Raw genomic sequence first — 27,195 nt, 5'->3', positions numbered from 1 at the left:
CATGGCCGAATGCAAATTCCACTGTGTGAACATACCATAAAGCGTTGTCTGGCCCCCAAATCAAATTTGCATACTGAAGACACATGATGGGTCATGACTAGAGATGAGCGAGTAGTGAAATATTCAACATTCGATATTCGTTTCGAGTAGAGCCTCAATATCCGACTACTCAATTGAATATCAAATCCCATTATAGTATATGGAGAAAAAAATGCTAATTTCAGGGGAAACCACTATTCAACTAAAGGAGAGTCACCAAGTCGATGAGTAGCAGGAGGAGAGTGTTTAGGAGGAGCGCTGTGCAGTTAAAGCACACGGACCCCAGAGACTATGGGCCAGTTCACATGTGCTTAACTGTCCAGTGCTTGCAGTTCGCTGATAAAAAGTAAGCTCCCTCGTAACAGCAAGCTGCCAGCTCTCCTGAATAGCAAAGACGAGCCTGCGGCAAATCAACACTGGTTCTGCAACAGGCTCGTCCTTGCTAGTCAGGAGAGCTGGCAGCTTGCTGTTACGAGGGAGCTTACTTTTTCTCATAGGAATGCATTGACCAGCGTTGATTGGCCAGTGTACAGCATTCAGCCAATCAACGCTGGTTCTGCCGGAGGCTTGTCTGTGAGGAGGTGGAGTCCAAGATCTAAGACCACAATGGAGACTGCTGTGGTCCAGTCTTAGACTCCGCCTCCTCACAGACGAGCCTCCAGCAGAACCAGCGTTGATTGGCCGGATGCTGTACACTGGCCAATCAACGCTGGTCAATGCATTCCTATGAGAAAAAGAAAGCTTCCTCGTAACAGCCAGCTCTCCCAACTAGCGAAGACGAGCCTGCTGCAGAACCAGCGTTGATTTGCTGAATGCTATACACTGTATAGCATTGGGCAACCATCTCTAGTCATGAGTATGTGATCTGTGGGGTCTGACACCTGAACCTCACACAGTCACCTGCTCTAGCGACCTCCAAGTACTGGTAGTGGATGGGCGCCCTATGCATCACCGCTCCTATAGGATATGTACTTGCACACTCTGATGCCTTGCCATTGCATACTCTTCAATACCCCTCATATAAATGACCTACCTTGTTGGTTCCATCTGGCGGTGAATGAGCCATGTAATACTGTGTCTCCCGGCTGCTGTTATTTGGGTGGATATGTAGATGATTTAATAAGTGAGAATCTCAGCTGTGACTCATAGTAATCTCCCTTATCCACCAAGTGATCCCTGCATAATAATTGTTCCCCAAAGTCTGGAAAGAACCATCTGCAGGATTTAGTCAGTGAGAAGTGACATGAAGTGAATGGTGCACCGAGGAGTCATGGAGATTTTTCAGTTTTTCCTTTCTTTGCAAACATCAAATCACTGCAAAGAATACACTATGTAATACAGTATGTCATCTGCGGCGGCGGCGCCTGCACAAAAGTTCACTCAACATGTGGCAGCAGGCACAGGAGAAGCAGCTGTACTTGCTAAGATGATCGTATTATTGCGTGCATTTCCTATATAAGAAATAATGTATTCTTAATCTAGATGAGATCTATACCATGTGTACTTAATGTTGCAGTATACAATTTTCTTGACATGTGTATTGTCCTGATCTCGCTACGTATTCACCATTCCAAGACTGAAATCTAATATGGCCGAGCAGTTGCTCATGCAGTATGCTAGCTCATTCATAAATAGCTCAGTGGCACCACAACCCTAATAAACTGTTACCGAGCAGGACACTGCTACTGCCGGCCAATGTCACACGCGTCGCCTAGGTCTCCATGTCTTACATGAAATGTAATGGCAAATCCGCTACAATTCAGACACCGTGTGCCCAAGTGTACACTGGATTTCTAAATTTGGCATCTTCTGAGTTAATAATAAAACACATTTCTCTATACTGAACCTAGTGCTGGCACTGTCCCTTATTATTTCATATGTGGAGTGACTATCCCAAGATGTCTGCGGGCCATAGAACTGTAACATTAGTGTTAGATCTTACAATGACAGGCACAACAATAGGAAACTCTTCGTAGTTGCTCTGACTCCTGGTATCTCTTCTATCTGCTATTCTGAGCTTGTATGTGTTTCTTTCTTGCAATATATTACTGTACTAGCCTCTGCTTGCGACTTCGTCTGCGGGTTGTTGCCGTTGATGATCCACCTAAATGCAGTAAATTGTTGCCGTCGATGGTTTGACTGTTCCAGCATTTCAGCAGCTCTTAAGCTGTCCTGCTGCTGAACTTGTTCCTCACGCCGTGCCTGTGATTGTTCCGGTGTCTCAGCAGCTCGCTGGAACGCCGTATAATGATCGTGTTGGCGTTGATGATCCCCCTCAGCTCTGCTTGAGGAGCACTCTGTGACTTCTGACTCCTTTATAGCTCTCGTTGTTTTAGTATTTTGCAACAAATTAGATTATCTTTTTCCCCCAGCATGATTAAAAGTAGCAATTTGGATTAAAGGTGTTTGCCATCCAGTGTGTCAGCACTGCCTGGAGCAGATCAGATAATATGCAAATGCTTGTACACAATCCACTGAGACTTAGCTGTGTGTTTACACAGAGAAGACCTGGCCTTATCAGATTCTGAGATAAGCTGCTGCAAGAGCAGTGTAATATAGTATGTGAGCATAGATTCATAACAGTTGTGAAGCCATGTCATTTACCGGGATAAAAAGTAGCCGATGTTTTAATTCTGGTTACAATCCATCTATGTGCCGAATTTTATTCAAATCCGTTCACCCATTCTTGCGTGATTGAGGAACAAACAGACAAACATCCAAACTTTCAGATTTATAATATTAGTAGGATCTTAGTAGGATTATCTATGCTTCTGTAATGCACTGGATTTCCCCGCAGTGGGACTATTAAAGGATTATCTTTCACCTAAAGAAGACCTGGCTGACCAGCCTTCAGTGTAGCATGCGGTCTACCAGAGCTTTTTCACTATAGTCAGTCTATAGTCAGTCTATAACCGTCTATCTCATGCTATAGTTAGCATTAGCGTTGCTGTTGTGGGTTTCCATCTCTGGGTATTTAATATCTAGAATGGTAGTGAATTGCTTCTCGCTTCTGGAGAAGGTCTCGGCACTTCCATCTCCTGCTCTTGCAGTTCGGTCCTGACTGCTGCCTCCTGTAACCCCTTTACTTCTGGAGAAGGTCTCGGCACTTCCATCTCCTGCTCTTGCAGTTCGGTCCTGACTGCTGCCTCCTGTAACCCCTTTACTTCTGGAGAAGGTCTCGGCACTTCCATCTCCTGCTCTTGCAGTTCGGTCCTGACTGCTGCCTCCTGTAACCCCTTTACTTCTGGAGAAGGTCTCGGCACTTCCATCTCCTGCTCTTGCAGTTCGGTCCTGACTGCTGCCTCCTGTAACCCCTTTACTTCTGGAGAAGGTCTCGGCACTTCCATCTCCTGCTCTTGCAGTTCGGTCCTGACTGCTGCCTCCCGTAACCCCTTTACCTGTCTCATCATTGTCCAGGGGTCTCATTTTGCTGAACTATCCAGTGATGAGATATGATGAGAGGTGGGAGGAGAGACTATGGAAGAGACAGATCAGAGCAGGAGTGTGATGGCGAGACTACAGAGAGAAGGAGAAGACACAGCCCTGAGAAATGGAAATGGATGATCGAGACAGACTGCAAGGAGGAGGATGTGAGAACAACACGTAGGGAAGCAATAGTCATTGGCCACCTCTTATTTATATTGCATCCATTCATGGCAATGTTAAATAAAGGAATCGTTTTTGATACATCTGAATTAAGTCAGAATTGAGGTTCTTGTTATTTCCAACACTTTGATCAGATTTCGCATGGAGGACTACTGTAGTTATGGAAAGACTTGTTGCTTTCAGCATCTGATAAGGCCATTGACTCATAAACAGGCACTTGGAGTTCGAGTTTAGCAACTTCCCCCTGTGTCACTTGTTTCCGAGCCAGATGGTGTCAGTTTCTTTCCTCTTCCAATATGCGTTCATTCACAAGTCAACAGAGCCGTCCCCCTGCCAGCCAGTAGTGTAAACAAGGGGCAACCTGCCGCAAGGTTATTCCTAATGTTCTGCTTGTGTTGACTTGTGGCATCATAATGTTACTTCTTGTAAGTCCAGTCAAAAATTCCACGACAATCATAGAGAATCTGTAATGGAATGGCGACAAGTTATTCCTAAAGGAGTTGACATGACCTGAGAATATTGCAGAAAGTTCACGATATTTTATATTCTATATAATCGTTTGTGGATGGGTTTTCAGTTCAGATTGTAAGATGGGACATATATTACAGTATTGGAGTAGAATGCTAGATCAGCCTATAGTTACATTCTAACTAAAATGCTCCTTTCAGGGGAAACTGCTATTTGACTAAAGGAGAGTCTCCAAGTCCATGAGTAGCAGGAGGAGAGTGTTTAGGAGGAGCGGAGGGCAGTTAAAGCGCATGGACCCCATAGACTATAACGGGTCTGTATGCTTTAACTGCACAGTGCTTGCAGTTGCGCTGATATTCCGTTTGAGGGAGGGATCCTCCTGCAGACTCCTTCCGGACAGGAGGCAAGCGCTAATGTGAACTGGCCCTTACTCGTCCTGCAGAACCAGCATTGATTGGCCGAATGCTAAACACTATATAGCATACGGCAAATCAACGCTGGTTCTGCAGCAGGTTCGTCTGTGACGAGCTGTAGTCTATAATCGGACCACAGCAGTCTCCATTATGGTCCGATTTTAGACTCCGCCTCGTCACTGACGAGCCTACTGCAGAACCAGCGTTGATTGGCCGAATGCTGTGCACTCTATAGCATTCAGCCAATCAACGCTGGTCAATGCATTCCTATGAGAAAAAGTCCGCTCCCGCATAACTGCAAGCTGCCAGCGTTCCCAACTAGCAAGGACGAATGCTATACAGTGTATAACATTCAGCCAATCAACGCTGGTTCTGCAGTAGGCTCGTCTGTGAGGAGGTGGAGTCTAAGATCGGATCACAGCAGTCTCCATTGTGGTCCGATCTTAGACTCCGCCTCGTCACTGACGAGCCTCCGGCAGAACCAGCGTTGATTGGCCGAGTGCTGTACACTGGCCAATCAACGCTGGTCAATGCATTCCTATGAGAAAAAGTCAGCTCCCGGATAACCGCAAGCTGCCAACTCTCCCGACCAGCAAGGACGAATGCTATACAGTGTATAATATTCAGCCAATCAACGCTGGTTCTGAATCGAATCTTTACTGCGAATAGCGAGTCGTATTCGAACAAGTATGAGTATTTTGAATACTGTAATACCTACTCGATGGAATACTACTCGCTCATCTCTAATTCTAAGATGTCACCAAGACTATCCAGATGTGATTTATTTCCCATGTATCAGGCTGTATCTCTCCTACAATATCTGATCCTTCCCCTGTAACCATATCCAGACCAGGCAGAAGTGAAATACTTGCAGGACTATTTTGCACAAATCCGTGTGGCCATTGTTACATGATGTGATTATACTTAATAAGATCCATCGCTGCTTCTCTTTTTATTCCGATTATTTTTAGTACTAAACACGCTTCAGTGACAGGGAAAGCTAACAATGTGGGGAAGAGGAAAGCGGCTCATCTGGCTCCAATAAATAGCCATACTTTCTAAATTTGTCAGCAGGAAGAAAAACGCTCAGTCTTGTTTGTGTGCGATGTGCGGCTCACTGAGCCCAAACGCTGAACTCTTCATCCTGACAAATCGGGTTTATACGACTGGACGGCGGCATTCTGGCGAGAAATGGAAACCATATTCTGTTGTTGTTGTTTTTGTATTAGTTCTATGTGCGTGCGCTGCATCATAAGTGCCAAACTGCTAAAGTATATCAACATAGCAGATGATACACACGTGTATGGAAACTGCAGACATTATGGGTAAGGTAGGAGAAGACATTTTGGTAGATAGTGATACATTGTAGAACGTTCACAGTCAGTTATATCCAGTCTGAGTTGGTCGCTTGCTGAGAAATTGCAAATCCCAAAGACTTTTCTGCTCTGTCTAATAACATCAGAATGTCTTCATCGGTTGCCTCTCCTTTGCATTACTTCTATATGGATTTGTTCCTAGTAACACATGATGTCTGTCCTGGTAACAACCTCGACACCTTTCATTCGGTCTCGCCACCGCCATATGAAAATGGCAACAGCACCATCTTATGTCATGCAAGCTAAAATATGCCCAACTCAATGTCTCAGATACACATAGTAAAATCTTACTCTGTAAGGAGATTGGGTTTGCAAGATAAGGTTTCATACACACAGATATTTAGAACCTCTAAGTTACAATATATAGATTTCTTTGTGGCTCTGCTGTGCCTATGCCATTCAATTCATATGGAAGAATATAGTATGTGGCATGTTGCATTGAGCTTTTTGCCCCTAGTGTAATACCATAATATTTTGCCTTGAGGAAACACGGTGGCTCAGTGGTTAGCACTGCAGCCTTGCAGCGCTGGAGTCCTGGGTTCGAATCCCGCTAGGAACAACATCTGCAAGGAGTTTATATGTTCTCCCTGTGTTTGCATGGATTTCCTCCCATTCTACAAAGACAAACTGATAGGGAAAAAATGTACATTGTGATCCCTGTATCATATATCCCTATATGGGGCTCACAATTTACAATAAAAAAAAAAAAAATATATATATATATATATATATATATATATATATATATATATATATATATATATATATATATATATGAGCACCATAACATGGCACCGGCTGCCTACTGCTTGGAAGTATGGCCACGAGGACTTCATGTGACTATACAAAGCAAGCCCAAAGAAGAAACTTTATGTCCAAAGGGTCATAATAACCAAACACCTGCATTATGCAATGCCCTCCAGTCTACAAGAACATTATACAACCGAAATCTTCATTTCAATCTGTAAATAAGCACAGGGTTAACTAATATGCTTAATGGACCTAGGACAGCAGCCTGTTCTTCTGCTCAATTCCTCCATTTCCACACCCGTACTATTGTTGGTCGTCTTCCTTTTGGAAACTTCTTACTGAAAACAGCAACAAAGTCTTCCTTGACTTGCTCTAGATGTGAATGACTGTACAGACCTGAGTGGACATGGCCCTGTCTATGTCACGTCTCCATCTTGAGTCCTGCACCGAACATGTTGTTTGCCCCTTGTCGAGCTCGCGCTGTGTATTGTAAGGAGAGGCTTTTGATGACATGTTGGCTTCGCTTAGCAGATCTGCTTGTTCCTGGACAATTTTCTGAACATCTGTGGAAGTTCAGTGTTTGTGGAAGGAAACATTTCTGACTTGGCCTCAGTTAAAACTATAAATATTTACATCTTTTGGTTTTTTTTCTTCCTTTACCTCAAGAAAAATGTAGTCGGAATCTTTCCACCTTCACTGGAGTATATAATCCTTCAGGACAATGCTGTCAGGATGGCAGGACTCTACGTACTCTCATTTGGCGTTCAATGGGACAATGATGGACAAAGATTCTAGAATATCATAGGCTTTGTGTAGCCAATGGAGTTTGCAATCGGGGGGGGTCCGATGATCCATTTCGATGATCCATTTCGATGATCCATTTCGATGTTCTGTTCCATTCCATCTATAAAGATGGGAAGGGAGAATTGAAACACCCCAAGGCTGAGCACACACTCACATACATTAATCCTTACAAGCATCTTATTGACTGAAAGTGGAAACTATGGGTCCCATCACTCGTGTTTGCATTTTCAAGTTCTTACCATTGACCTTAAAGGGGTTTTTCAGGGAACAAGTCATGTAACAAATTATGCAACATTCTCTGCAGATTCCGTGAAGCAAACCCGCCGCACATGACAATACAACGCCCATGGATAGGATCTCTAAAACCCCATCAACATATAGCATAGCAATGCAGCGCAGAAACATGACTTCGCTGTGAATATCCTAATCTGAATACTGCTCAGTATATTGCAGAATTATACTGGATAGGAGTCCACAGCAAAGCCATTTATCCAAATCACAAATTTAATGGTAACATCTTAGGGTCAGAAGGTAACATTGGCAAAGAAATCTTTTCAGATGGTGAACTTTCTGCAGCATTGTAGGTGATGAAACTCAATCCTGCTGGAACATGCAAAAAATAAAGAAATGATACGTATATAGGTATATATAATGGCATTCCGATATGTATTGCTTTGATCTCTAACATACAGATATTTCACTCCAGTGCAAATATTTAGCAGTGCCTGTTCCTAGAAAACTCATCAGTTTTTCCTTTCAAAACTGCAGGACTGAACTTGGGGCATATTTTCATTTTCATGCAAGACTGTCATTTTTTACTGGTTGGATAAGAGAAGTTTGTGACACGTTTGCCTGTTTGTGAATAAGGATTTATTGCACACCTTTATAAAAGTCAGACATTTGTGTCAATATTGTATCAAATAGCATTTGAGGGCGGGTTCACACCTGCGCCCCGGTCTCACCTTTGCAGGTTTCCGTCTTCTGCTCCGAGAAACTGGACAGGGGACAGAAACCCGGCAGTCCGTTTTCCAACCCGTTCACTTGAATGGGTTTGCAAAGTTTTGTCCCTTCTTTTTTAGCTGTGTACAAAGTCGGACATGCAGAAATTTGTGTTCGGTTAAAAAAAAAAACGGATCTGCCACGGAGACCAAAAGACGCTCACGGGTGGTCACTTTGCATTCAAGTGAATGGGTTTGAAAACTGACCGCCGGGTTTCCGTCCCCTGTCCAGTTTCTCTCGGCAGAAGACGGAAACCTGCAAAGTGGAGACCGGGTGCAGATGTGAACTCGTCCTTAATGGTTTCCCTTGTAGGACTGAAGGACTAAAGCAAGTCTATGATTTATACAATGTAGGGCTTTCCTCATGTCCAGTCAGCAGCACAGATCTGCTGACAGGCTCCACCAGGGATAATATTACGTAATCCCTTCGACGCAATAGCCCGTTCTTTATTAGTCAAAATTCTGAGGGGTCTATTGATATCCCACCTGTCTGTCTGCAGACGACCCCTTTGTTGTATTTGTTTCACTGTCCCGCTAGTGTTTTGTGTCACAGATTGTGTTGCTCTCGCATAGATATGGAAACACTATAACACTATCTACAGAATTTCTTTTATCATAAACTCAATATTATTTCCCTTAAGGAAAAAAATTAAAGAATGTCTGCAATACATCATCCTGGGTCTAGTTACAAACCGTCCATAGCTCAAGGCAAAGAGCCAGCAAGTGGTGACAGGAGGAAAGCGCTTCCATTCTTGTACTGTTAGACCACGGCCGTCCTAGGAATCGCTGTCCCATAAGAAGTCTTTGTGGTCTAACTTTTTTTTTTTTTTTTTTTTTTTTTTAATGTAGATTGTGAGCCCCACATAGAGCTCACAATATACATTTTTCCCTATCAGTATGTTTTTTTTTTTAAATATGGGATGGAAATCCATGCAAACACCAGGACTCCAGCGCTGCAAGGCTGCAGTGCTAACCACTGAACCACCGTGTGGCCCCTTTGTGGTCTAACTTTTTATATATTAAATCTTCATGAAATAACAACTGATGGATTACTTAGTCACATGCTATTGAAAAGAAAACGCGTGAAGTGCGATCATCCTTCTGGAGAGTCCCAACATTTCTCGACCGCTTTTTCCTTCCATCTTTTCCATATTGTTTCATTTCATTGATGTATGTAGCATTCCAAGAAAGGTGCAGAATAGGCAAATAAGTTCTCCTTTTTAAACCAGAAAACTTTCTTTAGCGCCATCTTTTACAATGTATCTCATTATAGACCACGGTCTGGTTTTCTAAGAAAGTTTGTGGCGTGATCTGGGATTAACGCCAAGCCAGAAAGAAGAAGGATCCTTCCGCAGACAGCAGTTTTGGGGGTTTGCTGGTTTGGCTGAGGCCATAGACGTAGACCAGGAGTTGTAGTTTGGCTCCATAGGAAGACTATCTTTGTAGGGTCACCTCCTGCCGCACATTCAGAATCTATTACCAATCTACAGGAAAGCTGTCCCCACATCCATTCTCAACTTTAGGACCTTTATTGAGCATGTTGTAGAGCTGTCAATGTGTGATTTACAGCTATTTCAGTAAAGCATATTGTTGGTCTGTGTCTATGACAAGCACATGGACTGACCGTAGCACATGCTGCAAGTTATATCACCAATCTTCCCATGGGACCGTATGGAACAAAAAATCCCAGCATGCACGGTTTCCAATTCCATCTCCTCCACGTGCATGAAACCTCATCATTGCCTTGCAGATGTAACCACTATTCTTACGTCCATATAAATCAAGCTTTACAAAATAAAAAATTCAGACTCTGCACTTCTCTTCTTTGCATAAACCTTTCTCTAAAGTGTAGTATAAATATATCTATTTGTATTCAACCAAATCTTGTATTTGACTTTGGTTGTGTTCAGGTTTCCGTTCCGCTTGGGAACCCCTTAAAGGAAACCTATATGCATAATGGTGTCCGTGAGGTTTCCCCACGAAACATGTGAAGTGATATGTCCTGCAAGCAGCACTTTTCTCTCTGCATGTTTTGTACGGAAACCACACGGACCCCATTATAATCTATGGGGTCCACGCTTTTTTATGCATATAGGTTCCCATTCGGGGGGGTCTCCATGTGGACTCCCCAAATGCAGATGTGAACCGGGAGCATTTCTTTATAATGGATATATCATGATCTCCCATTCCAGATAGAATCCCAAATATTACTAATGTAATGTCTACAAAATACCAATGGGGTGACTGTATCCTCATCATATACATTTCTTATACACAGTCCGTAAGCCACCTGTTTAAACTATGCGCCGGGCAGCAGTATATACTATGTCCTGCTTTAGTTTACTACAGCTTGACACTATACGCTCTTCCTCCAGCTGTACTAAAGAAGTTTTATCAACTGCATAGTAAGATTAGCAGATGGGTTATACCCAGAGGTCATCCCTTTATATACATATATACATTATAGAGAAGTAAACATTCCACAAGGGCTCTTCTTGGGAGGCGGCTGCATTCTATATATCCCTATGTCATATGTTACCAAACACTTGTCAGAGGTGATTACGGCTCAGGACATCCATGTCAGAATGAAGAGAAACAGTTATTAATGTGACGGCTCATCTATTTATGCAAGGTTTGTGGGAGCCATAAATGATCTCATATTTATGTTTTCTTTTCACAGGGAGGAAAGAAGACTTATCAGGGGCCATGTGCAGGACGAGATTGCAGCGGGGGCTGCAAATGCTTTCCAGAAAAAGGAGCTCGAGTAAGTTTTTTTTTTTTTCCCTTCCACATGGGATGGAAACATTTGTAGCTCACTCTTATCTCTTCATTTTCTTTCACAAAGTACATCTGGAGAAATAAGAACCTAGTAACATCATGCATCTGTGCGAGAGATGGAGAACATCTGTGGGACCATGTGGTCTTCTGACCTAAGAGGGGCCTGAAAGACATTGTCTCCTTCTCTGCTTTGTAGCTGTCAGGCAGCTGAACAAATGGTCCGGCAGGTTTTTCATGAGATCTCTATAACACTGCTGTTTGAGACCAAGTTCTCCACAAGAATCTGAGGGGGGTCATTTACTTTTACATGAAAACTGGGGTCTCAGTGGTGCATCTTTAGGTTGGGGACACCTAGACCCCTCAGATTTCCTATAACATATAGCACAAAATTGTTCCAAATTCTGGTCCTAACTGGTGTAGATTTCAATTCTGGTGCAGGGAACCTCAAGATGTGCCAAAATTATCATTCCAGAATGAGAATGACGTTACTTTGCACCCCATTTCCTAATGGAAAGGCAGGATGGAGCACTTGCTGTTCCATTCAGCTCAATAAGATTTGCAGCCATGACAAAAACACAGCACTCTGCGTTCCCTAGCGGTCCCAGTGAATGGAATGGATCAGTGCTTGTCCCTCCTGGCGTGCCAAGGATGCCATATCTCAGGATCCTTGGGGGGCCCAGCGGTGGGATCCCCACTGATCTACAGGTGATCCCTTAATCGTTGTTCAGGCAGGGGTAGGGAACGTAGAGCTCTCCAGCTGTTGCAAAACTACAACTCCCAGCATGCATACTTGCTCTGCTGTTCTTGGAACTCCCATGGAAGTGACTGGAGCATGCTGGGAGTTGTAGTTTCACAGCAGCTGGAGAGCCGAGGTTCCCTACCCCTGGTATAAGGTGTGGGAGCCTCTTAATAACTCTACAACATCTCATGCAAGTGGGGGGGGGATAGATTAATACTGATATAGGAGACACCTGTCTTATTTTCCTCTATGAGTTTAGTGTGATGTGAATGCCAACCTATGGACATACTTATTTATCCGGAAATGAAAATCCTGACTCTAATATGATAAGAGAAGAAGAGTTTTCATGACCCATGTCCTAGTAAAAAGTGGGGGTGCAAGGATTAGACCTGTATCACTTGATTGTTCAACCAGCAGCCTTTCCTCTCGACTTCTCTGCCATATTCCATTGCAATCCGGCCATGCCCAATTCTTCCTTCCTCTGAGATCTGCCATCACGATACAGTTGGGAGATGGATACAATCTTTCCAAAATCAGTAGGCTTAGCCAATTGTATGTTGTGTATGTTACCTTCCTTACGCAACCTAATGTTTGCCAGAACAGATTGGATCTATCTTAATTGTATCTGCAAGGGGTAATATTAACAAACACAAGACCGGTAAATCTAGAAAACCTTAGTATGGCCCACTTGATATTAAAGTGTCCATGTTCCCCATTGGCAGAGCCTTATCTAGTCTTCCGCTTCAAAGATTACTAGGGTGGTGGTAAGCCCCGGCTGGCATCTGCACACAAAGGGAAAAGATGGCTAAGTAAAGAGATATGTAGGACATCTGTTCTGTGTCCAATTCCTGCAATTCGGCTGAAAGATCGCATTAATAAAGGCAGCATGGCATCCTAATGTGAGATAAGCGAGCTGATAATATGTTTCTACGACCGAAGAACAATGGTAATGGTCGCTCACAGCTGCTGACCAGAACATGGACGGATCTGTCCTCTGCTCCTCTCTCCGGCCTTGGCATGGCTTTAGATGTGTTGACATTACACTAAAAGCTGTTGGCATCCCTTTTGTCGGGATGTCACAAAGATTCGCTCTGTTTTCACAGTCATTCTGAGAACATCAAGCGCCTCTGCACCAAGCACATCAGGCAATCTGGGGACCATATTAACATCTCCCTGTTTGTGTTTCAGCAATTTTTTTCCATTCTGAAGGCACATTTTGTTTTGTTCTTAAAATAAGTTTAACCCAGTCATATCAATGAGGCCATAATCTGTGCACAAACCAACTTGAGCTTTATGTAGCATTGGCACTGAGTATTTGGAATAGGAGAATATCTTGGACAAGGGATCCTTTCAACATCTAATTTTGTAACACTTGTAGCGTCTTACTCGCCAGGTCAGAATAGTCCTTCAGGGGCACAATAATTGCACAATTCTATAGAATCAGCCCCTGGCCCCGGACAATCCCTGACATGTATGGGCATTTGGGGTTAAGCCTGCCCTCTCACCTTCTTCTCTTCATAGCCAGACGACTGTTTAGCTTAATCTTCAGCAAAATTAGATTCAGATCCAAAAACACTGATCTAATTTTATCTCATGGGAAATTTATTAGGAAAACGAAATTCTGCCTAGTACTCAGGGATAGTACAATAGTCTCCATGTCTGTACACATGTATTATCTCAACATTGGGGCTATTACATATCCAGCAGAGATTCACCCCCTTTAAACCCCCTTAATCTACTTAACAGCGAATGCTTGTACACTAGTCTGAGCTTAAAGATTTACCATTCCATAGAAAAAAAAAATGAGGAATTTGTTTCATGTTACAAAAGTCTGCATTTAGATAGACAGAGACAGAAGAAAAAGTTACAACCATCAATTAACCTTGTTCTCCATTGTAATTGTGAGAGAGGGAAATCATTGGTTTTATAGCAAAAGCCATGCCTACAGTCACATTGCAGGCCGGTACAGAGGGTCACGCTTTCAGCTCTTATTATATGCTTGTGGAGGTTACAGGGACACCGAGTGAGAACGAGGATTATGTGATACCCAACTGGTGATCTACAGGCGTGTACATGGAGACCAAGACCCCAGCAGCACATTATTCACATTGTTGTCACTCTTTCACTATCACTTTAGCAAATTGTATTGGCTTAAAATTGCCCTCTCACTTTTTGATGTCCTTACCCAATTGACTGTTGCAAAATTGGATTCAAAATTGCAGAAATCTGCTGCAAAATTGCATACAAAACTACAAAAATTCTGATGCAAAATTAGATAGAAACTGCAAAAATCTGTTGCAAAATTGGATACAAAATTGCAAAGAAATCTGTTGCAAAATTGTATACAAAACTGCCAAAATTCTGATGCAAAATTGGATACAAAACTGCCAAAATTTTGATGCAAAATTGGATACAAAACTGCAAAAATCTGATGCAAAATTGGATACAAAACTGCAAAAAATCTGTTGCAAATTACATACAAAACTGCAAAAAATCTGTTGCAAATTGCATACAAAACTGCAAAAACTCTGCTGCAAAATTGGATACAAAACTGCAACAATTTGCTGCAAAATAAGATGCATTTCCAAAGGCCTCATCTAATTAGATCTCATAGGTCATAGATCATAATGATCCTCCCTTGCACAGGGCTGTATCATTGTAGAAAACTCCTTTTAAGCTATTAATTTGTAAGATCCCTGCAAACAATTGATTTTGCCAGGGATCGACAATATCCATTGCTAATTTCTGATGCAGCAGCCACTACAGGGAAACATGTAGTATTGCATTGCTATACCTTGTCAATCCGTGGTAAAACATGTGCCACATATCAATTGGCCACGCAACACACTATCGCTATGTGTGAACCTAACCTTATAACCTTTTCTGTATATATATATATATATATATATATATATATATATATATATATATATATATATTAGCTGCTTTACCAAGTATATTTTTCAATTGTGCTCTTTCAATGTTACCGAAGGCAATGTTTCATCCCGGTGGGTGGTCTCGTGCAGGAACAGTTCGCCGCATAGGTTAAAACAGTATTTAAACAAGAAGTAAGTTAAGTGGTTCTGGATATGCATTCTGGTTACAAAACAGCGAGACAGGATTGAGAATGTGATACGCTCAGGGAAATTACAGTCACCAAATTGTAAATGGGTTGTTTTTTGTAAAGACATAAAATAGGTAAAATTGTCAAAGGAAAATGAGAAGGTGCCGGGCATGACCAATCAATCTGGCATGGAGGGATTCGGTCAGGTCTATGTTTCTTTCTTGTGAGTGGGTGGGGGATTAGGGATGTACCACAGACAGATGTTTGCAGGTTTTTGTTTTAATTGTAGGATCCCGTGGATGTGCCATTTTTTTAAGGCTGTGTTCATACAGTACAAAGTATTTTTCTGACAGATTCCTATGTATATTCCATGCAAAATCTAAAACCTGAATTCCATGTAAATGTCTCAATGTTGCAATTTTTGTTTGCATGAGTTGCAATCTCATTGTGATAACTTATTAAGGACGGGGATTGCTAGGCTGGAGAGACGGGGGAGGGTAAAAGGGACTAATAATGGGTGGGCTCGCTAGGTTAGGGAGACAGGGGAAGGTGGGAGGGGCTAGTAATGGGCGGGATTGCTAGGCTAGAGAGACAGGTGAGGGTAGGAGGAGCTAGTAATGGGCAGGCTCGCTAGGCTAGGGAGACTGGATGGGTAGGAGGGGCTAGTAATGGGTGGGCTAGCTAGGCTAGGGAGACGGGAGTGTAGGAGGGGCTAGTAATGGGCGAGCTTGCTAGGCTAGGGAGACAGGGAGGTGAAGTCTACTGGAGTGAGAGAGGAGGGGGGGCTGACTGAGAAGGAACTAGTGTAGAAGCTATACAGGAAGCTGGAGAGCAGGAAGCTAACACAAGGTAAACAAAGGAAGAGGATGCAGCAGCAACCAGAGACACCCAGAAATTACTGCAAACACTGCCAAAGGTATATGGGTGCACTTAGTAACCCAATCTTAGCACTGCCCAGAAAACTCCTTTAAGCCTTGGTGTAATGTTATTCACTAGTATAGATTTTTTTTTCTGTACAAATGAATTTCTCTGACTCCATCACTCGATTTTGATGGGACCGCAGAACATTTCAGTGCATGGTTATTACACCAGGTTCACCGGCGTGGGGGACTCTTTGCAGCGGTTACTGCTCAGGCTAGTTGAGGCGATATGACCAAGGTGTCTCCCCTCTGGGATATTCGTGGTAGGAGTTGCCCAAGCCAAACCTGTAGTATGGCCTCTATGGACCTGACTCAGCAGCAGCTTATTGAGGGTTAATGTTTTTACTGCATCTTGATGACAGTGGTGAGAACAGGGAAATCCCTGGAGCTGACCAAGATAAGATATCGGCATCCAGCAATCTGCATTACATGTGTGACATTGTCCTGATTACAATCTGCTTTGAGGTTCTGACATGTTGTCTTGTCTCTGTAACAACACCTGGATGTTCTGACGTGAGGTCAGGCCTGGGCTCTTGCTGCCATCATTTGTTTAGAAGACTTTTCTGCAGGGGTCATACAATGAGTTTTGCACTTTCTGTGATCTCTTGCCCTCTTATCTGTCTCTGTTGTGTTGACAGGTAAATACATCACAATAAAACAAAATGAAAGTGATCAATATCTCTGTGACTGAAGGATCTGCTGAAACGCCGTCAGCTAGGAGGGCTGTTATTCTGCAATTAACAAAGTATACATAGGCAACACCTAAATTTCCAGGTTCTGAAGGGGCACATAGTAAAGACGTCGCAGCCTCCTAACCCAAAATCCCTCCTTGCTTACATAGTGCTGATCAACCAATATGTTTACCAGGAAAGGATTGATTTTCTCCTTTCTGACAGTGGAAGGCTGTGGATCATAAACTTGCCGACTGTAGCTTACTGGCTGGGGGACATAGACTTGCAATGCATAGACCTTGAAGAAAATCAGGAAGAAGCGTTTATCCGGTTGAGAATGACCTGTAGGCCCCCTCAGCGTGTGCGCCAGGCTTCAGTTTCGATTAATGCAACCTTTATAGTCACCTCAGTGACGGATAGTTCTCTCGGGTACCATAGTTTTACTTTTTTTAACGTTTCTTATTCATTCCTGATTTTGCAGAAGCTAAGTGAAGAATCTTTGTCCGCATGCTAAGTAAGGGAGCGACCGCTGCCCCCTTCAGAGCAGGAAATCCCAGCACAATCTCAAACACCAATCAGCAGCTGAGTTACAAGCAAGCACCCAATCAGCTTAAAGCGGAAACTTGTGGACCCCATAGACTATAATGGAGTCCACCAGGTTTTTGCAGCAGAAATACATTTTGTTTTTTTGTTCCTGCAGCATTTTTCATTATTTTTGCTGAGGTTTCCTGTGCAGACTTTCTTGCCTTTATTATACCTATAGGGAAAACACCAGCAATGGACATCGTACAATTGTTTCAAAAATGTGGGTGTTTTTAAAAATGCAACTTTTCCGCTGCAGATTTTTTTCTGCAATGTTTGATTGGGATTCTCCAGAATCTCATTTGCTTTGCAGGGCCAATTGTTTGCTTCTGCGTTATCGCAATGTTAGAGGTAGGCCAAACTGGGTTTGGAGTTCCATTATATGAAAGGTTACGTTTTCGGCACAATAAATGGAGAAGCTGGATGCCGGGGGGGTTTGGGGGTGTTGTCGTATTCCAGCACAAGGTATGGCTGGCTTGGGGAGGGGGAGGTGGTGGTTTTGGGTTGTACTGTTTAACTTTGACGTGATACATTTTATTTAAACAAACTTTAAAACCAAGATTCCATTCAGATTCCATTATATATACTGTATGGCTGTAAGAATAACGCAGCCCCGTTCTTCCTATCACAATCACAGACCCCATCATAGGTCAGGCCTATACTTTATTGTCTCTTGCTTTCACAATATTCTGTCTCGGGTCATGACCTTCTTCCAGATTCTGACAGATCTATATCCGTTTTAGTTCACTAACCACAACTAAGGAATCCATAATTATGAAATACACCAGATTATCGCCAGTGGCGACGTGGCTCACTATGGCATGCTGGAAATTTTCCATTTTATATGGAAGATTTGAAGCTTAAAATCCCAGTATCGCTCTTTACAGGATTTGAAGCGGCACCACAGAAATCCCCTTTAGTCATGTGCCTTGTAAATAATTCTACGTGACTACGCCCGAATAGGCAGACTGATAGGATGACTTCATTCTCTGTCAGTTTTAATAGGGCTGGCGCGGCACCATCATTCCTTTACTAAAATAGGTAATAGACTATTACACCATAAAGTCTCCTGTGCCTTATAAGAGCCATATGATCCTATAGGTGATCGGTCTAGTCTGGGATACAAGATCCGCTTTCTATACGTTTATAGTTTCCATCGGATTCTTGAGCTTTCCCTGTAAATCTCCGATATTCTGATGTAATATTTAGTCAATTCAAAGGGAAAAAGATTCTTTGTTCTTTCCGGATCAATGTCGCCGGTATGAAATCGTGACGTAGGCGAGATAATTCCCGACAAGAATAGACTGATGCTATGTAAACAGCCGTGTGTGAATGAAGTTCGTTCATTGTGATCTGTACCCGGCGTTTTGCATGACTGTGTCAAGACATAACCTGTATCCGCCGCACACAGTTTTCCCTTCTCAAGCGACTCTCATCTCTTTAGGGTATCATTACAAGCTGGATCTTGCTACCTAGCCTTGTGGTATTTCAACTAAAACTACTGAACTCGCCATTCTTACAGCGATCACTTACAGGCAGACATTCTGCAGCGGATAGTGTATCATATGGACTCTATTCACACTGCTTCTGCACCTCCAACCCTTACCACTAAGCCTAAAATAATATGTAACTTCCTGTCTCCTGGAGATGGACCATCGTGGACCGTAGACACAATGGTCTTGAGCAGACTCTAGTCACTTCTATGGGAGTGGTGCAGAAACTGTGCAATCTCCTCTTGTGACTGGTGGATCCTGCGTCTTATCACATGAGTGTGCTGATACGTAAGGGGGCCGCTGCAAAGAAATCTCCTTAAGAAAACAGGAAGTGTCAGTGTATTATTTGTCTTCATGGCCAAAGTCAGAATTGCAGGATTTTTTTTTTTTTTAATATAGATAACATGGATTTTTTTTTAAACTCACATCAAATTCTTAAAAAAGCTGAAAAACTTAGGCCACTTTCTGGTTGCACTTTCCTTTTCACCTTTTACATTTAGCAATCATTGCAGTATAGTCGTACACAACCAATAGATGTCTGTGGGGCCGTACTGTCTCTCCACATCACCAAATAAAGATCAGCAATCCAATCATTCCCTGTTCCCAGTGTTGATCATAATCTGCATTGGACTCAAAATTTGCTTAAAATTGCCGGAGAGAAAAGTCCTCCAAAGAGAACGTCACCAGTTTCAGCCTAAAACTGGCAGATATCCGGCAGACCACATTACAGTCTATGGGTTATGCAACTTTCCTTGTGTTACTGCTGTTTAAGTGGACAGGGTCCCCGTCTCCCGTGCCCCTTGTCTCCCGTGTCCCCGTCTCCCATGTCCCTGTGTCTTCGTCTCCCTTGTCCCCCATCTCCCGTGTCCCTGTCTCCTGTGTTCTCGTCTCCTGTGTCCCCGTCTCCCTTGTCCCCCATTTCCTGTGTCCCCGTCTCCCGTGTCCCTGTGTCCTCGTCTCCCTTGTCCCCATCTCCCGTGTCCTCGTCTCTTGTGTCCCCATCTCCCTTGTCCCTGTCTCCTGTGTCCTCATCTCCCGTTCCCCCATCTCCCGTGTCCTCGTCTCCTGTGTCCCTGCCTCCAGTGTCCCCGTGTCCCCATGCGGATCTGAACAATGGAAATCGGAGCACTAGTGTGAAGCTAGCATAACTATAGCCAGTTTTCCTATAATGGTATTGTTGCAGTATGAAAGGGACCTATAGCACATATATATATATATATATATACACACACATATATGCACTTCATGCAGAACAAGGGTATAGTTATGGGGTATAAGGAAGAGGCCCCACGCTGGGGAAGTCCAGGCTTTTTTTTGTTGCAGATCTTGCTGTGGGTCAGTAGCAGACTGAGTAGAAGGTAGAAGTGTAAGAACTTCTTATATATTTCTCATACCTTTTGTAGCCATTCTTGACTTTGGCTCAAAAAAACAGCAAAATCTGCAACACAAAATGATGAGTTTCTGCAAAGAAGCAGTTGCACCCTAATGCCCAAGGGCCACCTAGCCTAACTGCACAGGGGAGGCAGGGGTCTACTTTGGGCTCCAGCACCTATACCTTGCCTCTGATGTAGACGCTGCACATGGTCCGATTTTGCAGGAGAACAATACTCTCCGCTGAGTCACAATGAGCAGCAGGACTCCATCCATGCAGTGGGACAGACTTCAGACATCTCAAGATTAGGAAGGCCTCTTCAGACAGTTTGCGCTCTTTTTCACAAGTATCACATCTTATCAGAAATGAACATACTCAAGTAATTGTATTTCTTGCAACGTTAATGCTTTTCAGGGAAATAGAAGACATTCCTTCCATATAGGACGGAGTGCGAGTATTTCTAGTGTTCAGCACGTTCCTATAGACGTTGTATATGGGCAGATCACCCTTCTTCATAATACACTTCAGTTTCTTTAGGAATCTTAAAGCTCTAGGCAAGGCAGGTACATTTTTTTTTTGCACTGTGAAATCCCTCCGAGCCTATTTCTGATCCACTTGGTGTTTGATTTACCCTTGAATTCTGATTTTTCAGGAAAGGCATTAGCTAGCATGTCCAGGCAACGACAGGGGAAAGACCATGCATATTTCTGTGAAGTCAACTCCAGAGGACTGACTTCATTGTATGTCACCTTTATTCCATAGTATGGACATAGATATTAAGCAAATGGAATTCTAGTTATGTGCAGTGTAACATTTACTTCTGTCTATTCGCTACTTTTGCTGTATGTCATTGCAGTTATGTATGCATGTGGCTACTATGTTATATGGAAATATACATTTAGCTTTCCAACAGGGGGAAAATGGATTCGCCAACTAAAACACAGTCCCAAACGAGCAACTAGTAAGAGGCCTTGTAAGATTTTAGATCGATGTCACCAGTGAGTTTGCAGCAGCTGCCTGCCGAAAAGCAACACTTATTTACAATTAGTAGCGTTAGGTTTCATGTCCAGGCGAACACATAAAACAGATATTTTAGGAAGACTTTGCAATTAGTTGTGATGATTTAAAGAAGACCTTTTACCACCAACTCCAACTCCTTGTATCCCTTAATAGGCACCGCCACAATTTCTTCTCCAGCTCCCACCGTTGACGATCAGTGCAGTTTGTTTTGCCACAATTACGTTCTCTACTGTCAGATGGGCAGTCGTTGTCTGTGCGCGCCAACCTGGAGCTGCCTATCTGACAATAGAGGGCGTAATTAGCCTATTGGATGTTGACGCCAAATGCACGGCTCAGGAACCGAAAGGACGAAAGAAAAAAATTCCATGTGAAGCAGCGACTGGGGGAGGATCCAAAGAGCCGGTTGATTGACCCCAGATTATAATGATCGGAGATCCAGGGGAGGATACGAACATAAACACTATTACTTACCTCTCCTGGGCTCCAGAGCACTCCCGTCTACTTTCGGCCATCTTCAATGCTGAGCCAGGCCTGCATTGCAACACGTAATGTATAAACTGTATCTGTAATACACTGTATCTCCCAGATCACGACGCTCTATTTCCCGGCTACTTGTTGGCAGGCTGTCCTGGCATGGCAAGGTTACTTTATTTATGATGAGCGCTGCGGAGCAATTCATGATTATTTTTACTCGCAACGATCATTTCTTTTTATATCACATGCCTAGTTTACAAATTACTGTACAAAATATATGAGGAGCCGTTGTGCTCTAGTCACCATGGGGAGGAATGGATAACCTGGCAGAGATCATATATAAGACTTAAAAGTTTGATTTTATTTAATACAAATAGAAATATTTTTCAAGCAACTCTCCTTAGGATAACCCAGAGAATGTCCAGAGCAAATGTTCTTGATGGCATCCTGCAGCTTGCAATGTAGTGTAACACCTAGCAGCTGCAAAGAGCAAAGAGCAAAAGTGTAACTATATGTAACTCCATCATAAAATGTGTTCCAAAGCTTTACCTACTTTACGATTGGATGCACACCATGAAATAGTGAAGGTTGCCTAATGCTATAGCGAGGTGTACATTGAACCGTAGTGCAAAAATGTGTAAGAATAATAATCCTGTGAACCTATGTAATACACATTCTGCCTTATGTATTAGGACTGGATTAACATTTCAAATGATCTGCCACAGCAAGCAATCCCGGCCGCTCCACTGTCATCACTCCACTTACAGGGTTTGACTTGGCAAAACATTCTTCCTTTCAAGTATTTAAACATTTACTTTACAAAAGTTTGCATTTCAGGATTGCCCTGGAACAACTTTCCTCGAGACTCTTGCAAAATTTAAACGTGATCTGAATACCTTCAAAATCTTAGGAGTTTTTTTTTTTTGCCCTCACAGGTGTATTGCACAGTAAAATACAAAGGAAAATCAGCATCTTTTTAGGCAGGGAGACCTGTGCAGACTTGTAGTGCTGTCTGATGTTCCACAATCTCCCTCCATTGTTTTTTTTCTATGGCTTAAGGGTCTGGTAATATTATTTGAGGAATGCTAGATTTGTAGCTGTAGGTGACCTGCCCATCTGAGAAAGACATTGGACAAGGATGGGCATTGTAAATCACATCAACGGCGTTACAATTTGTCCAATGTCTATTGCTGTAAGTACTAGGGGTTGGTAATAAATGATTGTGTTGGTGATACAATTGTTTATCTTTAAAGGATTATTTTAGTGTCCATTGAAGGCCATGTTGGCTCAACATAGTAGTGCCCATTAAAGGCCATGTTGGCACAACGTATTAGTGCCCATTGAAGACCATGTTGGCTCAACGTAGTAGTGCCCATTGAAGACCATGTTGGCTCAACGTAGTAGTGCCCATTAAAGGCCATGTTGGCACAACGTATTAGTGCCCATTGAAGACCATGTTGGCACAATGTAGTAGTGCCCATTGAAGGATATGTTGGCTCAACATAGTAGTGCCCATTGAAGGCCATGTTGGCTCAACATAGTAGTGCCCATTGAAGGATATGTTGGCTCAACATAGTAGTGCCCATTGAAGGCCATGTTGGCTCAACATAGTAGTGCCCATTGAAGGCCACATTGGCTCAAAGTAGTTGAAATAGCTTGATGGACTTAAGGAAACAAAATCCGGTACTGCCAGTAGGACTGCTCTCATATTAAGAAATATCTGTCCATCTACTGATCAACTAAAAGATCAAGACATTGTGTAGCTCTGCCTAATGACCTCCGTCTGATCCTTTGACTCCACAAGACCTCTGTAAGTGCCCTGTGGGTTCTGGCACCAAAATGTTAGCAGGATATCTTTTAAGTCCTATAAGCTGAAGGGATGAGCCTCCATGGGTTGGACTTGTTTTTTTCCAGCACATCTCACGGATACTCAATGAGGGAACTTGGAGGTCAAGTCAATGCCTTAAAGGGGCTCTATCACTGGGAAAAGTCATTTTTATCTAATCACATCCTTGCACAGGCTTTAGAAAGTCTATTCCACACCTACCTTTAGTATGTAAATTGCATCAGTGATTTCTGAATAAGTCCTTTTTATTCATATGCTAATGAGCTTCCAGCCAGCACAGGAAGTTCCCAGCAGCACTCGTCTCTCCCATTATCTCCTATGTATGTGTGCAAACAGGAAGCTGAGTCATCAGCAGCAGCAGCCTCCATTAGGAAACAATAGCAAAGGGGTGCACAATGTATCGTGCACCAGTCTAATTAGCATATGATTAAAAACAGACTTATTCAGAAACCACTGAGGCAATTTACATACTAAAGGTAGGTGTGGAATAGCCTTTCTAAAGGCTATGCAAGGATGTGATTAGTTCCCAGTGATAGAGCCCCTTTAAACTCTTTGCCATGTTCCTTAAACCATCACTGAACAGTTTTTGTAGAGTGACAAGGTGCATTACCTTTCTGAAAAGGCCACAGTCTTTGGGCCTCTTGCTATGAAGTGGTGGTATCAGTCTCCAGCAATACTGAGGTTGGTAGCATGTTGCAAGATAACATCTGCATGAATGCCAGGACCCCATACAGTCCTACAGCTATAGATTGACCCACGTGCTCGCCTTCATCTTCCGCATCATTGAACCTTCAGCGCCCATGAACCTTTTCCCAATTTTTCAATTGCCCTATAAAGGCTCAGTCTCATTAGATACGAAGCATGTTATACCATTTGGAGACACCACGGCCCCGATCATCTAGCATTTTCCAGCTCTGGCCCATGTCCGGATTTTCCTGAGCCTCCTGATCAGCTTAAGTCTTACGTATGCCACTTCCTTATAGTTGGCTTTGTAATTTAGAGATTGTAAGGTATGTTCCAATGCATGTCCTGTTACACAAGTACAGAATACTTCCCATGGGCAGAATATGGCGCATTACAAAGGCTTCTCCCAGAATCTGCTCTGTTCCATTCTTACCGTGTATCCTGCACTTACCCAACCACTTTGACATAAGCGGCTTACTAAGGGTAATGACAGGCTGAGAAACCACATTATACAATTAGAAGTCATTTGTAGATGGAGACATGTGTAATATGTTCACTGTAATTCTAGTAGGTCGGTTCTAGGGAAACTTTGCATCACATCAATGCTGTAAATTGTAACACGCCACTGATTCTAACGATACATTTTGTAGTTCCGTGTCATTAGTAGAAAGCATCATTATGTCATTATCTGAATAGAGGACGACTGGATTGTAGATCTCATTAGTAAGGCACAATTTCATAAGAGGAAGTTTTCTTCTATCCAATGATGACTTTTCAAGTCTGTACCCCGCTGGTAGGGAGAGGTCATCCATTGGTAAGCCTGGAAACCTTGGTGTCCGTATTATTACACTAAGGTTACTGCTAATATATTGTGCATTAAATAAGACAGACCTAAGGTCAAAGACGCTATTACTACCCTGCATCGCTGCTTCGTGTCATTGTGGACCCCAGAAGTGGCTGCACATAAAGATTTACATCTGAAGTCTGTAAATAATCTCCAGTTTATAGCTTTTGCAATCTTATGAACCCACAGAGTAGAAGTAAAGAAATGAACCAGTCCCCCGACCAAACCAAGATCAAAGGACCCTGCTGATGGTTTTGGGAAGTAGCTGATTGCCCTGGAGTGCTGCGCGCTTAATCCAAATAAATAATACCATACATTAGATTTTACATATCCATCTGCACAGATATACACTCTTTAATGTGTTCACCCCATGGGAATATTCTTTCAAGTTAATGTATACCTAGGCATATAAAAAAAAAACCACCCTGTAATATAGTAGCAAAGCAGTTTGCTATTTCTAGGACCTATTCACATAGATACAAGTTGCCAACCAAGAGGTTATTGTTTAGTAATAATGCCCACAAAATATCTATCACAATGCCCTTATAGTGTCCATAAGCGTGCCCCCTATAGTAAGTGCCCACACAATGGTCATTAGAGTGTCCCAGAATAATAGTGCCAATGATATCCCAAAAATAACAGCCAAACCTAGTGCTCCTAATGGACTACCTATCCCTGGGTTGCAGCAGAAAAAGTGCAAATACTCACTTTACAGCATTTACATTTTGCACAAAAGGAGCGTCGCCTGGACAGAGCAGACTAATTGAAATCCCAACACGCTCACTTTTACCAAAGGACACAGTAGTTATATAATATATTGATCACTGACTATATTTCAGTATGTAGCATCAGTACTGTAGATCATGTCTGACAGGGGCGTAACTACCAGGGTAGCGGCTGCCACAGGGCCCAGGACATTAGGGGACACAGCAGCCACTACCACTGCAAAGTTCGTTATAATGTGGTGCTTAGCAGATAAAGGCTCCTTCAACCCCACATCAACAACAAGAAAATTCTGCTGCACACACTTGCATGAAAAAAGGTGCAATGATTTATTAAAGAAGCAATTGTTGCGCCATGGACATAAGGCATGTCCCTATGTGCAGCAGAATTTCCTTGCAGTTTTTTTTTTTTTTTCATTAGGCCGTTACCTGCGGAGTAGCCCCGGCATGTAACGGACCCTATTTACTTACCTATCCTGGCTCCTGCTCACGGCCACCCGTGCATTCCCTGTGAGCAAGATCAGTAAGTAAGGCCACGTACCCGCAAACTCCCCTAACACTATCATTATACACAGGTGGGAGGCCTAAGAGATGTGAGGGAACTTAAAAAAATGTTGTTACTTACCTCTCCTGGCTCTGGATGGCTTCAGGCCAACCTGGTGATGCCAGGGTGTCCTTGCGTCCTTATGCATCGCAATGCAAGCCCTGGCTCAAGTGGCGTCTCTTCCATTATTGAAGATGGCCAACATTAGCGGGCAGTGCGCCGGAGCCCAGGAGAGGTAAGTAACGGTGTTTTTTATGTTTATATCCTCCCCTGGGTCTCTGATTATTATACTCTGTTATCTGCAGAGTTCTCCCCGGGGCCCCGCCATCCCTAGTTACTTGTACTACACTTGCTACAGTTGCCTTGCATCGGGGAACATATGTTTCTCTGTGAGGTCTCTCATACTCTGCTTATTTAGCAGTGATTTAAACAGATTACACCAGAGATGTGACACATGACGTTACCCAGATACTGTACATGGTTCTGCTGACAGATTCACAGAGTCTCTAAAACTCAGAAACTTTAGATGGAAAATGTTTGTGAGACGTCCTACGAGAAGAGCGAACGGCAAGTAAACAGTGCAACAGAGACTTGGCAGCGCTGGCAGGGAATCTCTCCGTCCTGAGACGTTTCTGCCACAGTCTATAAGTCACCAGTCGGCTGCTTTGTGTCTTACTTTGATTGGTTAATGAGATCTGCGGCTCATGCGGTTTCTCTTTGTTTAGTTAAAAAAAAGCAAATGTATGTACAAAGCCGTAATCTGACAGAAGTATCATGGCTTCCAACCAGAACACGAAAAACTCAAGGCCGAGGTCTTCATATCTTACAGGAGAGATTCACTGCACTGTATAAGGGGGGCAGATGAGTTTATTCAATGTGAAACATAAGCCAATGATGATTCAATGCAACGGAGCAAAACATAAAAACTACAGCCAAGCGGGCCAAAAAAGATAAAAAGAGGACAAACAGTTTATAGGGTTGGGGGGAT

General features: G+C 43.0%; 1 protein-coding gene across 2 annotated transcripts in view; it reads left to right on the top strand.

The window, feature by feature from the left end:
• Positions 1-27,195, top strand: part of COL4A6 (collagen type IV alpha 6 chain) — a 122,938-nt gene that overhangs the window by 41,140 nt on the left and 54,603 nt on the right. For both annotated transcript variants that reach the window (XM_075259421.1, XM_075259420.1), the window contains exon 3: positions 11,135-11,218. In XM_075259421.1, the coding sequence (XP_075115522.1) occupies positions 11,135-11,218 (84 nt within the window). The remainder of the gene's footprint in view (positions 1-11,134; positions 11,219-27,195) is intronic.

The sequence above is a fragment of the Leptodactylus fuscus genome, chromosome 11 (genome assembly GCF_031893055.1).
Source record: "Leptodactylus fuscus isolate aLepFus1 chromosome 11, aLepFus1.hap2, whole genome shotgun sequence".
NCBI lineage: Eukaryota > Metazoa > Chordata > Amphibia > Anura > Leptodactylidae > Leptodactylus > Leptodactylus fuscus.
This window is presented reverse-complemented; position numbering and strand designations above follow the sequence as displayed.